At 37.3% G+C, this 22,613-nt stretch overlaps 1 protein-coding gene across 32 annotated transcripts in view; it reads right to left on the bottom strand.

The window, feature by feature from the left end:
• Window positions 1–22,613, bottom strand: part of LOC136855727 (tight junction protein ZO-1-like) — a 409,885-nt gene that overhangs the window by 42,213 nt on the left and 345,059 nt on the right. For 19 of the 32 annotated variants that reach the window (XM_067133072.1, XM_067133086.1, XM_067133096.1 and 16 more), the window contains 6 exons: window positions 14,370–14,520; window positions 13,477–13,628; window positions 13,147–13,255; window positions 12,671–12,853; window positions 10,644–10,815; window positions 9,379–9,444 (listed from right to left, as the gene is read on the bottom strand). In XM_067133072.1, the coding sequence (XP_066989173.1) occupies window positions 9,379–9,444; window positions 10,644–10,815; window positions 12,671–12,853; window positions 13,147–13,255; window positions 13,477–13,628; window positions 14,370–14,520 (833 nt within the window). The remainder of the gene's footprint in view (window positions 1–9,378; window positions 9,445–10,643; window positions 10,816–12,670; window positions 12,854–13,146; window positions 13,256–13,476; window positions 13,629–14,369; window positions 14,521–22,613) is intronic. The other 13 variants (XM_067133076.1, XM_067133075.1, XM_067133084.1 and 10 more) reach the window with 1 other exon arrangement.

The following is a 22,613-nucleotide window of genomic DNA, read 5'->3' as shown; positions in this document are numbered from 1 at the left end:
ATGGAGTAACAAGGAATGACCATAGGGCCAGGTCCAAAGATGTTATCACCTACTGCTAAATAACATGACTAATCTGATCCTAATACATACCACGAATAGAACAGTCATCAGCAAATGCAAGTATACAATCCCTAATCTGAAATTCTACAAACCAAAAAGCTCTAAAAATAAACAAATTTTGATGGATGGTAGTATCCATTTGCACAAGTCAAATTGTACAGCTGTATTTATAATAATGATATTTTAATAAAACTTTATTTACTCACTGTATCAAATTATGCTGCATGCATTATCATCATCTTATAAAATATGAACAATGCAATCATGCACCATTTGCATTTTGGTAATGCATTGCATGATACACAAGACCGGATGATGCACGAATATATACAGCATATTTCATTTGTTTTACATCTTTAGTACATATGGGATTTCTCAGTGATGACTGTCCATAGCAAATACATTTTAAGAACGCTACTAAAAAGTAGTTGATCGTTTTCTGCTTTATTGGAATTAATGATTTTTCATTTCACCTCTTATCACCGAAGCTTTGCTTGTATGCCTTAGTGTGTGTGCTTACATCTAAATAGGGCATTTCATCAATGCTGATGTCACTGTTTCTACGTAACACTTTCGCTTTGTGTGTGTGTAAGTGTGTGTGTTTTTCTTGGCCCAGTATGATGTCTGTGTTTAACTTTTGGTTGTAAAAATAAAAAAATAGAGAAAATAGTGTAAAAATACAAATGAGAAGAGTGGACAATAAAAATAAAAATGAGGGAAGGAGTGTGTGTTACAGAATTCACTGTGAGTGATACCTCAACACTCTCTCTCTCTCTCTCTCTCTCTCTCTCTCTCTCTCTCTCTCTCTCTCTCTCTCTCTCTCTCTCTCTCTCTCTCTAAAAATAAAACCTCTAGTGAAGTCAGACACCCTCCTACCGCATTCCATCCATCCCATACTGCATTCCCACCCGCTCCCAGCCTGGGAAACTGGCCCCCTTCCAAAACAACCCTTTCTCTGAGTGAGTTCCTTTGCACAGCCTTATTGCCCTTCCTTGCCCATGGCACCCAGCCATCCGACCCCACCCCCTCACCCTGGAAGCTTCTCCAGGCCTCCAACCCCCAAACCCTTCTCTTCATGTACGCATGTGTCACCAACATCTTCCTTATGCACCAGCATTGTCACCCACCGGAGGGTGGTTTTTTCAAATGTTTTGAAAATGATAAGCAGTATCTTTGGTCATTAGCCCCTGGTCTGGTTGTGTCAGATAATGTCAGGTGTCAGATAAGGAAGATCTGGATATTCGAGAGATTACTATTTCAAGAACATTTTTTACAGTTTTTATCGTTCTATTTTAAGTTTATGCTTCACAATTTCAATGTGAAATACTCGCTGTTATTGTTAAAAATTTAAACCGTCTTTCAAAACTAAGGGCTTTTTTCACAAAAAAAGGAGTAATTATAATGGCAGCAGATATAACATTGATTGTAACAATTATGCTTAGAAATGTTACTGTTTGACAGTTGAGTGCTGAATGAAGATATCTGGCTTGGGCCACTGAGCTTTAATGCACTTGGTCATTGTTTCAACTTAAGCACCATTATCTGTTTAATCCAGTGCCAATAAGCTATGGCAATATAGTGGCTGGGTAAAAACTAGCCTACCTTACCTTCAAACACATACGACCATGGAGCTATCTTTACGGCAACTTTGAGATGGGAAAAGTGGGTCATATATAAAGTTAAATACGATAATAATTAGGGGAAAATTACACTGCCCCTAAGTGTACACACAACCACACGTGAGAAAACAATTGCCACAGGCATCGCTGATTCGGAAAGCCTGTTATCAACTTAATCCCTACAACTTGGAAGAAAGTGGCTACAGCAAAAGTATTGGTGGCCACAGAAAAAGTAATGGTTTAAATTTTGTATAAACAGCTACTGTGCTTATAAAATGAGCAGTTTATCTATTCACTACGTATTTTGTTAAATTACAAAATAAACACATAACACAATAAATCTTCAGGTACCCTTTTTTATTGTGAAACTGCTCAAAGGGTCTGTATCTGGGCAGATGGTAATAATTCCTTTCTGAGAAGAAAGGCTTCCAATAAAGCAAGGTACTTTATTGTGTTCTAACAGGATCTTAGATGTAGATAAAATGTATTTTGGGTCTAACAAAAATCGATTATATGAATATCATGATAATTTTGAAACAAAGGTAATATAACACAAAAGCACAACACATACCAAAGTAGAAAAGCTCATCCATGCCTATGAATCATGCAAACTATTTTTACTTACAACAAAATCTACTTCAAAAAGCTTCATAATCTGATTACAAGGAACACAGTACACACACTAAATGCTTTTAAAATTACAAATGTATAATTATCAATTATTTGAAATTTACTACACCAGATTCTTTACAGAATTTAGTCATAATCCTCACATTACATTTATTATGAAAAATAAATGTCTTGGAGTTGTATTAGGAAGCAAAACATAAACAAGACCCTAATGTGCCCTTCATCACCAACATAATGGGTTATGGTAGGATGTGCAGGCGCACTGCTGATGCAACGTAAAGCCCTCACCTGATCTCCAGCAATTCCAAAGTCCTGTGTCTGATGACGAACAACCTCTTTGCAAACACAGTTAGGGAACCAATTGGAAACGAGTTTGGAGGAGAGGCAAGTCTTCGCCAAATGATTCAAATCACTGGGAGATTATCCATCAACTCATGCAGGGCAAATAGTTGCTCTGCACGTCCTACCATGACTCGTTTGCAATGATGCCCACCAGAAGCATTTACGAATAAACAAGCGGACACACATTACTTCAAAAGCTTTCTACTGGGTAAATTCTTTTCCTTCTTGTCAACCAAGAAGTTAGTATTCAAGGTGCAACAGAATAGACCAGTTTTATCAGTGCTGTGTTGTATATTCGATGTAAAACAAGGATTTCCTTTTTCATTAAGTCTATCAACGTCTGCAGGTATTCTCCTATTCCCTACTTTGAAGCATCCAAAGCTTCACCATGGGTCTTCTTGTCGGAAAGCCCAGGTTGAATCCTGACCTGAGAATTTCATTGTAGCAGCCTTCGATTCGGTACCAAACACATGCACACTGACAGCTACCCTTTGCTGGTGAAACCAGATCAAGGTCAACTGTCCAATTTCCTCATCATGGGGTTTTGCCATCACCTTGCAGGCAAGACTCCTAGATGTCTTCTTCTCAAAGTCTGTCATGTACTTTTTCAGCCTGTCCTTGGCTGCTCTGATGTCCTGCAAGGTAGACAAGGCAATGCTATTCTCCTCGATGATACTTGCCTTCAACCATCTGGCTTTGATTCCCCCAAAATTTTCCAGCTTTTTCTAGTGTCAGAACATTCCTGGCCCTCTTTGGAGGTGGGAGGGGGGGTGCCATACATAGCATTACACACAGCAATAACAGCACTTGCAATACTGCAGGCACCACATGAAAAGTCACTTGTCAAGGGGACAGCAGTGCAACACATGAGCACACAGCAACCTTTCTGAACATGAATAGCGAGGACTAATAGGCAAATGGACAAAGGAGCACAGTGATACACTTTGAATGTTGCTAATTAGAGAAGGAAATTTTTATCAGCCATTCAAAAGCAAAAAAAAATTAATAATGATATGTAATGATACATACATTTTAGCCATTAACGTAAAAGTTTACAAATAACATGAGTGCTCACCCACCAAAGCCCAATCTATCATACATTACTATAAAAGCAATAAACAAGATGATGTGTGAAGACATGTTAAAAGACAGTGCTTTTAAGGAAATAACAGTTGCAAAAGCTCTCAAGAAGTCAAATCCCCTCCTCCTAAACTCATTCCCTGGCCTACCACCCCACAATAACCCTTTCTCAGGATGCTTAAGACTGTAAGCAGCATTACCAACACTTTTTTCTGCCTGCACAGTGTTGCCAACCATCCAAGCACGGTTTTTAAACCCTTTCACGCACAAACCACGTGTATGCGTGTCCAAGCAGCCATCCCATTTCGATGTGCACGATGAACATACATGTGAGTCGTAAGATGTTTTTAAGAAATTCATCAAAAATCAGAAAAGTGTATCATAACAAAGGTTTGAATATGCAAGATACTGCTTCTCATCATAGCATGGGGTGGGTGGAGCTTGTGACCTACACAGGCCGAAATTTCCTTTTCTAGAAGCCAGTGTGACCACATGACCTGACATGTAAGGACTGCTTATCAGTGCTGCCTACTTAAATGCCTATAACGTCATTTCGTACTCAATTTTGCCAACTTTTACCGGTTTTCCTGCAAAGGTATTAAACAGTGTTTTGAAATTGCCAAAGTGTTTTAGAGTGCTGTCTTATAGGAGTAAGGGCCTGGCAAAAGATAGTGAGCAGTTGGAGTTTATCAGACCTTACTGAGTTCCAAAAGCATAATTTAACGCCTTAGAAAGATAGACAAGCTATTGATGTCTGTGGAGAATGAAAGTGACACAGATGATAATGGTAGCAGTGACGATTCTATGGCTGAAATCAAGTGATAATAACAGCACGGAGATCCCCTTTGTTCCACCACTGAAGCATGAATGCTAGGCGACAAGGATAGAGGGTATGGAGAGGGTGTGGTAAACCTGCCTTCCTTGCTGCTCGGCCCAGTCCCTCGCGCACAACTCCTTCCCCTTCTGTTGCTGATAATGAAGATGAAGAATGGTCTACAGATCCTGACTACTTTGTATTGCCTGAATTTACAAATGTTTCACAGCTGAAAGTGCCAGTGCCGAGTACCTTAGATTTCCTCCAGCTATTTTTCACACGAGAATTACTCAGTTATTTGATGAAAGAAAACCATAATTATGCCATTTATTGCAGGGATGTTCTCAGGGTTGCAATAATACCAATATTGTACATCATGTCAGAATGAGCATTTTTATTGGGGTGCTGAAGTTGCCGCAAGAACAGATGTATTGGTCTAAACATAACAAATACTATCAAGGAGGGTGGCAACTAGTAATGTCATACACAAAGTACATGCAAATATCATGGTATTTTCATGCAGTGAATCGGATAGTGATACCACCAGATAATACCACTAGGCTTATTCGTGTGTGAACAGAGCTTGAATATATCAAAAACTTGTGTCAACATCTTTATGTGCCAGGAAAGAACCTGCCATTGGATAAATGTATACTTCTGTAAAAATGCAGTTTAACTCTCAAAGTGCATAACCTTAAGAAGCTAGAGAAGTAAGGAATCAAAATTTATATTTTGTATGAGGCAGAATCCAGTTATGTGCTTGATTTTACAGTGTACCATGTTGCAAATCATCCTCTGCGTGATGTGATTTTTCAGTTGCTTGGCCTATATCTGAATAGAGGTTACCACTTGTTCATGAAGCTAAAAGAAGAGCTGTATGAACACAAGAAGCACCCAAGACACTAAAGCCACTCTGCAAAAAATCCCTCCCCGAATCCTTCACAAAGGAAAGGCAATACTTTGACTTTGTGCTGGATGGGCACAAGGTTGGTTACTGTAATAAGCAACACGCAGGGTACAGACGAGGAGTACGTTCAAAAAAAGAAGTGAAGAAGGGTGGGGTTACTCAGGTGGTAACTATGGCAGTACAATGACCTGTTGCCACTGAGGAAAACACACAGTATATAAGGGGAGTTGACCACTCTGACCTGATGATCTGCTCTATGAAGGGCATTCAAAAGGACGCCACGTATCATTGTGCCTCGTGCAGAAAACCTCTCTGCATGAAAACCCAGTGCCCCCATGATTACCATACAAAACGGAACCACTGGTACTCGTCCACCACCAGGGCACTGCCCAGAGGTCTGGGGAAGTAGCAGTAGGAGCATCAGGAATGCTTCCTCCTCCTCCTCTTCCTATTCATACAATGTGAACTGCAAGGTCTTTGAAATAGACGAAGAGGCATTGGCAACATATGGAGACCAGGATTGTTGGTGAGTACACCAGATGACATTTCAAATACTGTATGTATATTTACCTATTTTTCTGTATTTTTTATACAATTATATATTTTCCTTATTTTCCTGTTCTTTTATGTGTACAATAATATGCTTTTTTGGTAAAAAAAATTTATGATTATAAACCGTTTATCATGCATTTGCATTTTCAAAAATATTAACAATTACCTGTACTGTATAAGCATATTCACTCATTGATTATTTTTTACAAATTTTTAGATGAACATAACTTATGAAATTTTACAATACACATAAACTCTCACTGGCAGCTCACGCAGTAACTTATTTACAGTAATACCTCAAACATCCACGAGGTTAGGCTCCAGAACCCATCACAGATCAGGAGGAATCACAAATGTTTGGTTTGGTACGAGTCGCTAAAAATGCTAATAAACGCTTATTTCTAGAGTTTAAACTCTAAATATGACCCAAATCATGCTCCCAATGTTCCCAAAGCACTTTAATTTCATTTAAAAGTTCCCCTAATACATTACCCTTAGAAAAAGGAATGAATGGTTGACGTAAAAATGGAGTACAGTACAGTACAGGTATCATCTTACAGGTATTTCCCACACTAGTGCATTTACAGCACGGTAGACTAATGTTACCCCTATGCTAAGTCACTGGCTGCCAACTCACAGTAAGGTAAAACCAAGTAACGAATACGACCGTAAACTTAATGACTGACGTTTTCTTTGTCATTGTCAGAAAGATAAACTACGTAGACTTCATACGTCACAGAAGTCATGTAACAAAGATGTTTTAGCACCCACAAAAATGACCAACAAGAAATGAGGACAAAACCAGGGTCCACTGCTTCAGTTGTATTTTCTGTCTTCTTAGGTGCTACATTTGCTGACAATTCTTGATACTCCTTTTTTCACTTATTTATTTTCAGTGTCATTGTTTCTTTTAACTGTCTCTTTTTCGATCTTTTTAATACTCCTTAATATCAAATCAGCTTGCAGTATTCTACGTTGTCTCAAGTATGGTTCACTTGGTAAAACAGTGCAAATCAGTGTGTTACAACTACACACTTATCAATTTCTCTCTGTGATTCTTAAAAATTTTGTTTAACTTTAATCTCTGGCTTTAGCAGAATTCCAATAGTGCTTTTCCCTCATTACTCTGTCTCTGAAGCTATACTTTTCATTATAGCCTGAACACCAACTGTGTTCATTCCTGTCTGGCCTTGCAGGTCTCCTAAAAGTATCCCTTCAGAATATAGCACTTGTCATTGCATTTGGTAACCCTTACCAAAATTCCTGCTGTTTCACTCATGATCTTCCTAACCAGAGTAAGTAACAAGTTTAAGACCATCTTATATTTCATTACTCTTTTATTTGCTTGCCTCATTTCCATCACACCTTCAGCCATTTCATTTTCTACCAGCACGTTTACCCCAATTCAACCAGAATATAAATTTTTCTGCAAAAGTACTGATTACTTTTGTGCCAACTCCTTTCTGTCTTAAGTACAAAACACAAGTGTCCATATCTCTTGTAATTCACATTTCCACCCTTTCCTTGGTTTCACCCAGCTATGTGTTTTACTGTTTCTGAAAAAGGTTTTTCAGGCTTGAAGACCATAATGCTGTGAAAGTACAAGACAAAACAATAGTTTGGAATGTATGGCTACTTACTTTCCAACAATGCAAATCAAAACACCAAGACTGACGTAAAATCAGCTAAAACAGTGAAAATAAAAAATGTATCAGAACCTACATTAAGAATAAAGAAAAGTCAAATTAAGGGTCTATTTGGCATACATGCATGCTTTGAAAGAACAATGTCAGCAGGCACTAGAGGGAGTTGGTATACAGCAATTAGGAATTTTAGCAACACATCTGACTTCTAATTATAACTAATCAACAATATAAAAAGATCATTAATAATAAACACAACAGACCTATTACCAAAGGCTTCTGGAATTTAACTTGTCATCACTACTAGAGGTTACAAAAGTGGCAACAGGAAAATCTTTTGAAACAACACACAGGAGGGAATAAACTACCAGATATGCATTTGAAAAAAAAAAGTCTGCACAAATCTGAAAAATATGCCTCCTGAGTGTCTCACTGTATCGTTACAAGCGTCTGGCTTAAATGACTGGCCTACTCTGACTTCTCAACTTCACATTTTAATAACTAGCTCAGATGAAATGATCTACTCTTTATCCTCAACTTCCCACTATCTGACAAAAATATAGCTCCCACTTTTAAAGTTCATTTTTTCATTTTCATTTCAGCAGATAAATTCTATGTGATCCTAAAATTATACTGATACACTAAGTTGCATACTATATTTCAAGTTTCAGGGATAACCTCACAGATTTTCCCCATATTCATTTATTCCATAAGTGACCAACAAACACACTGTCAGCAGAAATTCTCTATATGAACTTGTTGCAAATCAAGTACCTTGGAGCCTAGTCAAATGATCATTGTAAAAGTATCAATTAAGACTTCACGGTAGATTTTCTCCTTACATTATCAACCCAGAGAGCAATGCCTAATTGGAGAGTATATTTGTTGTCAAATGCAAGCAATTAATCTTATGAAAAAAAAATCAATCATATGAACATTTTCTTCAAAACAAAATTCACAAGAAAAGTAGTTTAACTTTATACAGGCTTAATTACTGTACCTTGCCATTCTACCCATATAAAATCTTCCAACATTTTGTTGAGTCCAATCATCAACCAGCACGATAAAATCATTTCTGGTCATGTGATTGCATTCTTTAATTGTTCAGTGACATGTGCTACATGTTGACGTTCATAAAACCTAACTAGTTCAAATGAAGATCAAGCAAAGGTTTATTCACGATTCAAAGTGCACCCCCAATTTTCCTTACCGGAAAATATTCTGAATGCAAGTACATACAGTGATGAGATGTCAGGCAAAATTGGAAATCAATACCAAACATGTTGGCAATCAACTGCTATATTCAGAGTAATACCACTATTATAAACTCAACTATAAGCACAACACACTCAATGAACTTCAAACACTGAATAAGCTGTAATGTCAGTTCTTCATAAAAACACCCACATCATAGAATATTCTCTACGCTAGCAAAGAAGCGTCTCTACACAAAAAGAAAACTGGTTTTCTTAAAACTATATTTCATTCAACCCTACAAAGCATAAATGAAGCATACCAAGAGAAATCCACACAAGAAATATCTCTTATTACTGAAACATTCAGACCCTGCTTTCAAGACCAATTCTAAATACCACTTAATTCAAATACTGAACACTATTTGAGTACATCTTTAAATGCAATTACTGAGGCATCAATAAAATATGGCTGATCACACCATGCTTGTCAAAATGCTAGAAAAGGTGCACTCCATAAGCATTCACATTTCCTTACCCCGGAGAGAGGGGTATGGGTAACCCCCGTAACACGGTATAGGCATTGTGAGCCGCATGTATATCCCTGAAAATACCAAAGTGGGGAAAATATTCTTCATTACATTCCTCAACTCATAACCACTTCATTTCTATCCTCCGACCAAAAGAGCTTTTACAGAAGATAGTTCTTTAGACTACCTAAGCAATAATAATAATAATAATAATAATAATAATAATAATAATAATAATAATAATAATAATAATAATGAAGGCATCTTCCAATGCAGTCCATCAAAGGGCTTAAACTTTTATCTGCATAATAAATATCAGAGTAATATCTGGGGATTACACAAAGACAACTTTGGGATTTAATGTACTACAGCAGTCTTAACCTAAGCTATGTCTACAGTGCATCTTGATACACCACACACACACACACACACACACACATACGCTAAGGTTACATATATTTTTTTATATGAGAGATCTCTACTCTTCAAGATTTACTTGGCAATCATACAGCATCTTCATTCTTTTTTTTTTAATGTTAAGTGCAAAAGTGCGCAGTGCTGTGCAAGAAATAAAAGCATAACAGGTGGTGTGCTACATATGTGCAAGTGACTATATATACAATACAATAACATAGCTGATCATGACATATAACAGCCTTTGAATAGCTGGTGATCTGTATAAAGTGGCTGCCTGAGCAATGTACGCGGCAACACTGGCTTAGAACAATCGCACACTAAAGCTAAAAAACGAAAATTGTCGGACAAATGAATAATTCACTATAATGACTTTTGACAGAACATCATCAAGTATCATACAAAAATGACTATGCTATGTTGCATGGCTAAACCATTACACTGGTACTAAGCAAATAAGAATATTCAAACAACTGCAGATTTCTGCATACATTTTATGTATGTATAGTATACACAATAATATATGTTTTCTGTCAATAATTCAATAAAACTGAGATTTTGTTAGTATCACAAAGAAAGCTTAAGATTCATTAAATTATTGACAGAACACATATTATTGTGCTAAAATGTGTTCTGTCAATAGTTTAATAAAACTGAGATTTTCCGTATCAGTGTCAGAGAGAATGCTTACGATTCATTAAATTACTGACAGAATGCATATTATTGTGGATTTACTCCTTATATTCCTGATGTGTCAGTGTACATACATATGTTTGTGTATGTGTATATGAAGGTGTACCTGTACGTGGGATGTTATCTGTACGTCTTTGTATACATATACAGAAATTTATCAACTTACGTGGAGATGCAAACTTGTCTGGGCTTTCCTTCAACAACTTTTCTCTTGCTATGTCTGCTAGTGGACCAAATAAAACAATTGGCCTTACGAATCCCGGATGTCGAAGAGCGACTCTTTCATAGGCAGGAAATTTAGATACTGAATCGGCAAATACAACATCTTCCCAGTGATCCTGTTTAAAGACGAAATAAATGAAGCTTCAGACACTTTTAGCTAATGCACTCGCAGCTTTTTAAAGCCATGTTAGACTGCTGGATTTGGGTGCTTGTTTATGCAACCAACATGTAATAAGTTCAACCAGTGCCACATTCTATTCATGTTTTAGGGATTCAAAGCCAAGCTTAACAAATCCTTTTATCAGCCAGATTCAGAGGGTTAGATGAAACCCAGAACTCATTATGCCTCATCATTTTATTAACTATCTAGTGTGTCTGCTTCGCAAGGAAGTCCTCTCTCTCAAAGACCTGTTGCCTTTACAGTTTACTTGAATGTTAAATGTAAACTTTATGGCTGTCAAATGGTGAATATAAAAAAATGCTATGTAACAAGTGGAAAATTTGCTATAAAATTTTCCTTGGTCATCAAGAGTATTGCTCATCAAATAAAGATTGAAGTTACACTGAGTATGTTTTAGGGGTTAAAATTCCTGAGATGCAGCACATATCTAAACAGATGAATTATGAAACGAATATTTTAGTGCAGGCATAATCATACCATGGTACCTATTACACCATGGGTACCCAAGTAGGCTACGTGCAAACTTTGGGTGACTTATCATAAAATAAATATACAGACTGGTTAACAGGATCAACATCTCTCTAAGCCAACCACAAAATGTCTCAGTTAGCTAGGCAAAAATCGTGAGAGCTTATTTTCACATTTACGTTTTTCAAAAAAATTTGCCAGTCAAAATTTAGGCTCATCTTCAGCATCATCAAATACAGCAATCTAGTTTTGTCTAGTGTCTGTCATGCAATTGTCACCGACAGATAAAATTAATAAATTCCAGCATGTAATGACGGAATGGTATTGCATCCAGATAGGCTGCAACATCAAGGTCTTCAATGATCAAATCAGACGCATTCATACAACCAATAATTTCTGTCTAGGTTGTGGCTCATATTTGGCATCAGTGTCGTCATCTAGGACACCTTAAGGGTCCACCGTATTTTTGACATATTCATAAAATATTTATTGCTTCACATTATTCAATATTAGTTTTGTCACACTGAAAAAATAAACCTGGTAAAAGGTCTGATTTGCATGTGACCATAATATAGTAGGCTTCATAAGGCATGTTGCTTGTATAATTATAGTACAAAAATTGACCAATTAATCAGAAATGACTGACTGAGATACACCACAGTTGCAAGACAATGAAAAATATATGATCATAATTGTGCACACAGCTACGGATGTTGACCCTGCGAACAACAGACAAGAATAAAGCTGCCACACAGTGCTGGGCATAGTGGGTAGAAAATCACCCTTAAGTCAACACGTGCCAACAAATTTAAACAGAAACTGAAGTAATTTCTCTGGTATGCTCTAAATCCTTATTGGATTTAGATGTTAATTACTGAAATGAAAACATACTTCAATGGGTATACTATTGTATACTGTTCTACTGTGCTGTCTATTAACATACAGTCCATAATCAATGGAGCTCTGAATTTCACGCCCCAGTGTCATCAAGGTACTCAAACTTTATATTTGTAAGCTAAAGACTGCATTATTCACTTAAATTTGTATGATGATACAAAAAATAGAATTTAACTGCTGGCATAACTGGTTCCACAAAAAACAGAGCTATAACATTTTGAATGTAAAATATCATTTAGTTGCTATTTTTAGATTAGTATGCATCACCTGTCAACAAGCCATACAAAAAGTACTGATACTTTGACATATATACTACGTCCTGTTCTACGTCAAGTAGTGAATCTTATAAGCAAAATATTTCATAATTCCATCTTCCAAAGTAAAACACATCCTTCCTACAAATCTTGAAAAAGAGAAGTGCTTACCTTCCCTAAAGACTTCGATCTCCTCGAATTTCTTCGTCTCTTGAAGAAGCCACTCCTTGATTCTGACTGCGTCTGTTCTTTCTTTGCTGCGTTAAACTGGGCAGTGGCAAGTTCTTCAGCCCTTGCCTTGTTGGGTATGATACCCTTTTGTGTCTCTTGATTGTTACGACCTATTCTGTGGACCTTTGGACAAAATAATCAATTAATTACTATGAAGCAAACAAACATCTTATCCATACTATAAATTACAACACACTGATCAGTCCAACGAAGTAACAAAACCTGCACAAACTGTAACAGACGCTTAACCAGAAGGAAGTTGGAAAACGATCATAAGTCTGTGAAAACTGAGGTTTCCCATAAAGAGAAAAAACCGAAGCACTTAAAACCAATTCAAAATCCTAATACTTTTGAAATTCACGAAATAAATTCTTACTCTACTCAATGCAAAGTTAAAGAACGATGTAAATAATCACCTGCCAAGCTCCCACAACACCATTGTGTAAGGTATCAACAACTCTGAAGATGTCTCCTGAACGAAAACTTAATTCTGATTTTCCATTTGGCTCATAATGAAAATGTGTTCTGAAAAAACATAACGACTTCCATCACATTTTCACAATAAATCATTTGTTCAACAAGTTCTAAAAAGTCTTCTCTTTTATGCATGAAATCCCTATTTGTACAGATGCAAATATTCTTAAGCAAATGTCAACCACTAACATCACATGAAATAACAATGTTGACATGGAAATAATATATACACACGAGAAACTCCTAAGAGTCGAAATCAAGTTCTAACTTACTTGATATAAAACAGATCACCCTTTTGGCTATTGAGGATATGATCATAATCATGTCTACGTGTTTGTACGATTAAATCAATTTGGTCCTGAAGACTCATGAGATAAAGAACTGCCTCCTCTCTTGTTACACCTGACATATCCATATCATTAACCTAGAAAAAAAGTAAAAGGTAGAGTTAGTACTAAAGTGCTGTTATTCTAACAATAATAAGTATTAAAACACAAATGTCATCCATTTTAAATTAAACCTGCAGTACTCTGACAATGCTGTCATAACACCCTTTCTTACATAGGGCTGTTGTCACACGGTTGGGCAAGGTTTGACTTTGCAGAATTACAAGTGCTATATTATAATTCTCATAACTCAATCACATGTACTTAAAAGATATTGGACCAGTGATAGGTTCCTCGTTGGAAGAGTCGATATCGTTCTCGGCTAGCACTTTGCTGGGCCTGCATTCGATTCTCTGGCCGGCCAATGAAGAATTAGAGGAATTTATTGCTGGTGATAGAAATTCATTTCTCGGTATAATGTGGTTCGGATTCCACAAGGAGCTGTAGTTCCCGTTGCTATGTAACCAATTGGTTCTCAGCCACGTTAAATAAGTCTAATCCTTCGGGCTAGCCCTAGGAGAGCTGTTAATCAGCTCAGTGGTCTGGTTAAACTAAGGTATACTTTTTACTAAACCAGTGATTTTTTTACTTAAATCAACTCTGAAATTACTAGAACCATAAAAAATCGTCAACCTTGGTCCCTAGGTCATCAGATATGCAGTCCTCCTCTCTAACTGTAAGAGCTAGGCTTCAAGCAACTAACAATGATAATCATTACTGGTAAAGAGTAGAAATCCTAGAATTTAAAGTAAAACCACAAGCATCTACAGTGACTGCACCTTGAGTATTTTATCGCCGGGTATAAGTCCTTGGAGCTGAGCCTGAGATCCTGGTTGAACTGCTGTCACGAAAATTCCCACTTCGTTGCCGCCTGTAAGTCGAATACCCACACTGCCCTCCTTCTTGAAACTCACAAAGCGTGGGTCTGGTCTACAGGTATAAAAATAAAATGATTTAATATGAACTTGAGGAAAGTTCTGTAAATATATTTAGCCTTTTGTATGAAATGTTCCAATAATATATTCAGTGCAGAAATACTATCTCAAGTAAATATCAGATGACATAAAATCAACAAGACAGATTTGGCACTTATAAATTTCCTCAGGCAATAACTATTAATGTGTTACTCTCCCAAGTTACCATGATGTGTGACTATGTCAAAGACTGATTTCCAATCTAAGTTAATCAAATGAAAAATCAGAAAGGTTACACAAAATCAAAAGAATTGCAACTCCTATGCAATTATAAGCATTACTTACAAAGCAATTATAAAATACTTGTCTGATCAGATCAGTTTTGTTTGCTGACAATGTTAGAGAAGAAGAAATGAAAGCGTAAGAACCAGCACCAGTAGTGAACTACGATATGGCAGTGCAGGAGAGAGTACCTCAAATATTCAGCCAAGTAAGCATAACATTTGACAGGATAAATGACAATGTTTGTGCAGCTATTATGCCTATACTAAATGACTAGATCCATGATAAATGCAATTAGCAATAAGGTAGAAATACCTTCACAGCACAACTTTTGTCAAATATTAAATTCAACTACAAATATTTAACTATCAAGTGGACCAAATTAGCAGAAACAACTTGTTGAAAAGGCTTAAAACATTTTAATATACAATCAAGATATTACTGTACACTGCTCAGTTACAATGTATTTGAAGCAATCTGTTTTATGGCTACCTGACCTGTCCTTACAAAATAAACCCTACAGTACATGAAAAGAATAATGAACTGGATGTCATAAAGGACAAAATTAGTCTTTGCATACAAACCTATCACTAATATATGCCTTCATACATGGTCTTTGAGTACTCACAGACACTGTTTACTTAACATTTTCTAACATATAGAAGGTCATTAGTAACACCCCACGATCCACCTGTATCACCACGTACCCACCAATCTCCCCTCTCAATTTTTTGTGGTCTACATTTGAGGCTATGGAACGCATTATACAAGTTTGGGGTTATGACCTGGACCATCAACAGATGGTCTCTTGTTTGTCACTCTTTCATAAGTTGTATTTTAACAGAGATCTTTCACATTCACAATTGATCTATGATCCCCTTTTCCTGCGGAGAGCAATAAGATTCACTGAACAGCAGCACCAATACGCAGTAAGTGTGCCTCGCTGTCGAACTCAGTCCCGGAGGTCCTTTACTCCTCACACCATTGGACTCAAGAACAGTCTCCCTAAGGATGTTGGGCAAATCGAACCTCATAAATTCAAGAGAAGATGCAATGCATTACTAACCTATTGCAATTCTCCTTGCATTTTAATACATTTTTATTCACAGTAATAATTTATTAATTTAGTTTCTCCTTTTAATAAGCGAGATCTCTTTTTTTTTCCGCATTCCCCGATACCTCCTCTTACTTCCTAATGAGCACCATATTCTTTGGAAGTTTGAATTTCAAGTCAATAGCCCCTTTTTAAAATAAATTCAGTGGGTTTCATCACCACCCCATCACTCATATATCTACCATGCTGGAATTTAGTGGCAAGAGCATTTGCTCTGACTAAAGAAGTTAAGAGATCATCAATGTGATCTGTAAAATCTAATCACTCTGGAAGTCATTGTCTCTAGGATGAGAAATAATGAATGGATAAAAAAAATAGAGCCAAGGAAATTATTTCTCTATGAACATCCCCAAAAAATAAAACTACCAGTCCAACAAATATGTATCCAGCACTGAGTTAAATCTCAGAGGTAAAACTTTGCAAAAATTTACCTGCATTTGATTTTAAAAGTTCCATGAAAATTACACTTAAAAGTTAATAATACAGAGAGCTCTAATCATGTGGTTAGAACTCTTACCTGCATTTCTATGCCAAGTGACAAATTACTGTAAGCCCTAAAGATGACTTGCCTGAGCTAGTAGGAAACCATGTTCTTAATGACCTGTTTCTTGAACTGACCTGTAGAGAGAAACAACAAAAGAACATCACCTCTGGAGTGTGGGTCTCCTTAATAATGACATATCACTCAGTGGGAAGAGTATAAATTGTGACTTTCCAGCAAAACATGTTAAACCTTGCTGGCCTGTCTTGAAGATGTGAACACCTGTAGGAAAAAGTTTTCAGTGTGAAATCCTGCACCATGGCTTTTTGTAATGGCTCACATGGAGGTTTGATAGACTCTCCAAGACTGAGGATAGGTTCCATTTAGAAAGCTTAAACAGCCCCTGAGAAGTCTCCTCCTGAAAATGCTTGATATAGGCCTGGACAGCCAAAACCAACTTTTTACATTGTTGAAGGCAAAGAAGAAAGTTAGCAATCGAAGGAATGGTGAAGATGACTGAATTAACAATCTTTCATGGCACCAGTTACAGAACTGATTCCTCTTGGTCTGGTAGAGGATGGTCAAAATGCCAAAAAGTCTTGCACTGGGTTTAGCTTTTTCCTATGAAAATCTGCTTCTGAGACTGAAGGATAGTCTTCAGGTGTGAAGATTAACACGAGGTTCCCATAGAATCTCAGAAAATAAGGCTGACGAACATTGTCTTACATATGGGGAACATCCTTGGACTATCTTAAACAAGAAAGAAGGTCCGGGAACCAATGAGGCTTTCTATTTGCAGAGCCATCGCCTACACGCCCTACTGAAGCCAAAATGCCTTAGACTGCCTGATGCAGTGACCATTCAGACAGAAAGACTTGCTTCACCAGGTTGAGGCTGTCTAATACTGTACTACAGTACATTATACATTATACTGTAGTACTACATTATACATTATAAATTTCAACCGAGTACCATGTCAGTTGATAACGTTTACCTCTGCCCACACAATGATGTCCAATGCTAGCTGATATAGTAACTTGGATCTTGTACGACTGATTTTTTAAGTGAGCCAATACTGTTGAGCTGTCACTCATTACACTTATAAGTTTTCCTGCTAATAACTGAACAAATGCTTTGAGGAACAAGACCACAGCCTTTACCTCAAGAAAGTTGATATGATGCCTCCTGTCCTGCGAAGTCCAGGTTCCTTTCACCTAATGGTTTAGTACGTGTGCTCACCAACCCTTGCTTGGCTCGTCTGTGAATATCAGACTCTACAAGGGGAGGAGACCAGAGGAACTCCACTATAAGATAACTGATATCTTAGAAGCCAGAGGCACTGGAACTTGGATGTATGCATCTTTGAGGACGAGAGATGCCAAGAAATTCCACTTCTAGAGGGACTTCTGGAGACAAGCCACATCAGTCCAACTGTCAGTAAAGGAATACCATTTTCACTTCCTACTGCCTCACTTAGCAGAGACTTTCCTGATGGCCACCCATCTCCTGGGCTGTACCATCGACTGTTGCCACCTCACTGAAGTCAACCTGCTTGGAGTACAAAAACAGAAACACCTGGAAGACATACCTGGGGTCCCCTGTTGCCTATTTCTCTGTTAAGCTACTTACTTTCACTCAAAATCAATTTCTGCCTGAAAAGATGAGATGCTGCCAATGTTGTTCAGGAAGGCTTTCTTCCTTGCTGTTGAGTTAGTTTCTGCAAGCATTCTCATTACAGAAATGGATCCAGCAGGTCTAAAATCCTCAGGTCCTTGATGTTGCGGGGGACAGGAGGTTGAAGGGCTCTCATATCACAAGAACATACACAATTCTAACATGAAGAACAGAGGCTTAGCCAAACACCACTATTCCATGTCACCCAACAACTTGGCTACCAGAGCAGTTCATTATAGCCACGAATCCTATGAGAAACCACTTATTTTGAATCAATCTCTGCCAGTTATAAAGTGACAGTAGACAGAGAAAATTACTGTGATGCCTGCTTGTAGCTACCTCTAGAGCAGATGATGACTGGTTAGTGAGAAGTACAGTATTTGGTAGCTGTTAAGTGTGATATCTACGACAATGTCAGACACTGTATTGGCCAGTGGTAGGTGGGAAGCATGGGTGACTGGGCCATCCTTAGCTGAATCTCTCTTGGATTCTGCTGATAACACCTTCTATGGTTTCTGCTACCTTTCAAGGCTGAAAATGCAATACAATCAGTCTTCTAAACCTCTAAGAAGTATACCTCATCTTGCAGGGCCATTGCAAACTCAGATTTGTCCTCGTTGGTCTACTCAACCAAGATCTCATGGCCCCTTGTCTTATCAAATCCAGTTTTCTTTGCAGGCATGGTAAGTGTACCTGAAATAGCTATCTACAAAACAGTGGTCTTCTTAACCTTGGTTGCAGATACGAAGCTAATCTCAGCTATAAGAATATAACTTTCACTGGATGAAAAGGAGGAAGAAACAGCTTGAGACTACCTCCTACTGGTCAACACCTGTGCACTTTCTCAGAGAAGAATACTAGCTGTTTGCTTCTTGACTGATGACCTGTCCAGGTGGATGAAAGAATCTGAGGCCAATTTGCTATCACTCAAAATATCACAGTCACACCTACTTCTCCTTGAGGTGAACCTCTAAGATCAAAGAAGATTGTCTGCTCTGAATCATGTCCTGGTCGTCTGCAGACAGGTAGTTATACTCTCACTTCCACAGGTTATATAATGGTAATAAGTTCTTCAGGGAGGGTAACTAAACAGTCATGGTTGGTGCTGCCTTTGATTCTTTACATCCTTCATTCTTCCTGGAGCAATCAACCAACATATTCTCATACCAGGTAGGAAAGACAAGGGTTATCCTCTGCAACAGGGACAATAGCTGGTCGGATAGTGGGTACAGCAGGTGTCAAGCAAGCAAGCAAGGAACACGCAAGGGCTGTGACAAACAGGCAGGCCAGGCAGTGGGTAGAGCAGGCAATAAGTAAGCCGACTGTTTGGACTACTGGCTGGCCTGGGTTTTACTGGACGTTGCTGAACAATAAACAGCAACATTCTTCTGAACACAGGTACTCCTTTATTGCTGCTTAAGATGAAGATTCTGCAACTAACCTACAGACATAAGATGAAGAATCCTGAGGCATACAAAGCATCAACATCAGCAGTTTGAACCACCTCATTTATAGAAAATTTGCATAATTTTCAGTAAATATACAGTATACATATTCTATTAGTTAATGTGAGCATGAACCAACCTTACTGAGCTAACTAGTTTATCACTCGTTAGCTCCTGAGCAACGATCATGGAACCTAAACAAATGACACCCAAATGATACGCAACTCAAAATATATACAAAGCTATCCTGAAGAAAACAGGGACTCCTACCAGATGCAGTGTTCTCAGACACATAAAGATATAATACTTACAATTAACAACTGCTAAGTGAGAGACTGGCAATAAAGAAGACAGGGGCTGACAACAGATAAGACCCTGATAAGGAAAAACCACACTACTTGCACTTACGATAAGTGAAAAAGGAATGATACGGCAGGAGTAATGAGTTTGCGAATAACTACTAGCAATTCCGTAGCGAAGACTGATCTTCTCTTCATTAAATAAAGAGTGCAGTGTCTGGAGACATTGGAAGACCATGAATAGGGACATATATGAGTAATGGAGTTAATATGGTTTTAAGTGGCTGCTTTAATTAGAGAAAATATTTAATGTTCCACACAACACTGTAAAATCTATTTACCAGTCAAACTCAGCATCTACTCTAATCCTAACCTTCTAGTGTAAACACATCTTGCAAGCCAAGTGACTTGCATACATAAAACATTTCCATAAATGTACAAAGTCCTTGAACAAATACTGTAATTGCTGAAAGATTAAGTTAGCGTGTAAAATACAGTAAGCATTAAATATTTATTTTTTACTTTTATTTCAACCAATAGCAAAAATTAATTAATATAAATTTGCACAAAGAAATGTAACTGTACTGATTAGCTGTACGTATTTACCATACACCCTATAACATTTTGCTGACAAAGTGGATAACATTCGACATTCATTTTTTACTAATTTCACAATACTTCTATAATTTCCGGTGTTACCCTAAAGGGAAAAATAAAATTTTCTAATATGGAAATGTGTAAATTCTCACCTTTTGCATGGTAATCACTTCAGTTTAAGAGCTGGCTAAATTGTTTGTTATTGTCTCCTCTATTATTACAAAATAGCCACTTCGTCATCTTGTAACATCAGTTTTAAACAAGAAATATTATTTGTCAATGTGAGCAGTCGTACAAAACTCATGTCTTAAAAATACAGTGCCCCACAGTGGTAAATATCTAGTACTTGTGACTATCTGGTTAGCAAGAGCTAATTATTGCCTTGAACTGAAAAGTAACGTTAAATTCATCTCCCTTGTCATATTTTCTTCAGTCCCCGGTCATCGGCGAAGGTTCTGTTCTGACGGCATGACGATAAGCGAACATTGCCGATAACTGGTATCGGCGCCAATACCTGATTACTGGCGCTAATAAGCAGAAATCAGTACGTATCGACGCTGAAAATCAACAATTTTCGTCGCTAGACAAGCGCCATAAAACCGGATCGCCGATAACCGAGCCCGTCGATAACCGGGGACTGCTTGTATATATATATTTACTTTCAAAAAGCATTATTTTTAAATATTAAAAAATCATTCATCATCTCTTATGTACTCGTTCTTAGTAATTTTTCACTCCTTTTGTATGATATTTGTTAAAATAACTCTTTTCTCAGAATACCAAACACTCTTCAAGAACATTTGCCACACGTAAATTCATTATTCTCATCTCTACAAATAGTTTCCTTTACCACAGCCTCAGACACACACGTATCAAATTAATATTGTTTGCTAGCAGAGGACATCAGTTCATTCAGGGTTTTGCTACTCTCTTAATTTTTTTTTATTACTAACCTCTCAACTACAACTGTACTTTTCAGGATGATGTCTAGGTAATGAAAAGGGTCTATCATGTCCAAGGACAGCTGTTGTACCACTTCCTCTTCAGTGTTTGCTCTCGTGCAATTTTCAGCATTGAAAATCCTCTACTTCAACTTTGCAACCATGACCATCTTCTATAACACCACCTGTTACATTCCATACATGCAATTTGTACTGAATTTATTCCAACAATCTCCACACTTCCATATAGTCACTTTCCTCACTAGACCTTCACTTTCTTTCCTCCGGTTACCAAAACCATAAGTTGATAGTGATTACACCAAAATAAAACCATCTTTTTGCCATTCTTAACTCCTCCCTTGAATATTCCTACGAATTTTTCTTATTAATCCCATGTCATATGTCAATAACAGCTCCCAGGAGCTGCCTTTACTGAACTTTTTCATTTTTTTATGGCTGTGGTAAAGCAAACAGAATTCAGTACTGACCCTTCATGCACTTCACTATTTATCTAAGAATCTTCTGGTATCCCTGCTAATGTCTTCAATGTAAACTAACTACTTACTTTGGTACTTGGTCACAACCTTTTCAAGATAATCATAGATCTGATTTAACCCCCTCCTATTTCATGTTCCATGAGGTAGTATCTTGAACCATTGTTTTTAATCTTTCCTAGCTACAGGCTTGCACTGTCTGATAATGCAGTCTTCATTATACTTATTCCTTTGCTTTGAATACATACTGACCCACGGAGATTCTGATAATGTCTTCTGTAGTCATGCAAATTTCAACTCTTGATACTGTGATAACTGTAAATGACGTCACCCGTTAAAATTTTCAGTAAACTTCACCAAGTTATTCAAATCATTTTTTTTTCCCATTTCTGAATGTATTACAACAAAGTAAAATTGTTAAACTCCAAAATGACTCTATACCTGACATTACAGTATGTGTAAAAAAAATAAATTTACAGTGATTGATAAAATAAAAATATGGTAATGGCCAAAATCAGGTAGAGTGTGATCGGCCACCAACAAACTTTGGGACCCCACAGAATCACGACTATTATGTTGCTGACAGTCTTGGCAGAGATTTCGAGTATATCTTTCTGTGATTATTTATTAATTTATTATAAATTAGTTTAAAACTGTAAGAAGCATCCCTTATGGGGTGGAACAGCTCACCCTGTCCTGTCAATAAAGTATAAACCTTTACTTCTGCCAATTTGTAACTTCACTAAGTGATTTTCAAACTATGACCCAATCATGATTCGCTC

This window comes from Macrobrachium rosenbergii, chromosome 32 (assembly GCF_040412425.1).
Source record: "Macrobrachium rosenbergii isolate ZJJX-2024 chromosome 32, ASM4041242v1, whole genome shotgun sequence".
Classification (NCBI taxonomy): domain Eukaryota; kingdom Metazoa; phylum Arthropoda; class Malacostraca; order Decapoda; family Palaemonidae; genus Macrobrachium; species Macrobrachium rosenbergii.
The sequence above is the reverse complement of the archived record's forward strand: the minus strand, read 5'-3'. Positions and strand labels throughout refer to the sequence as shown.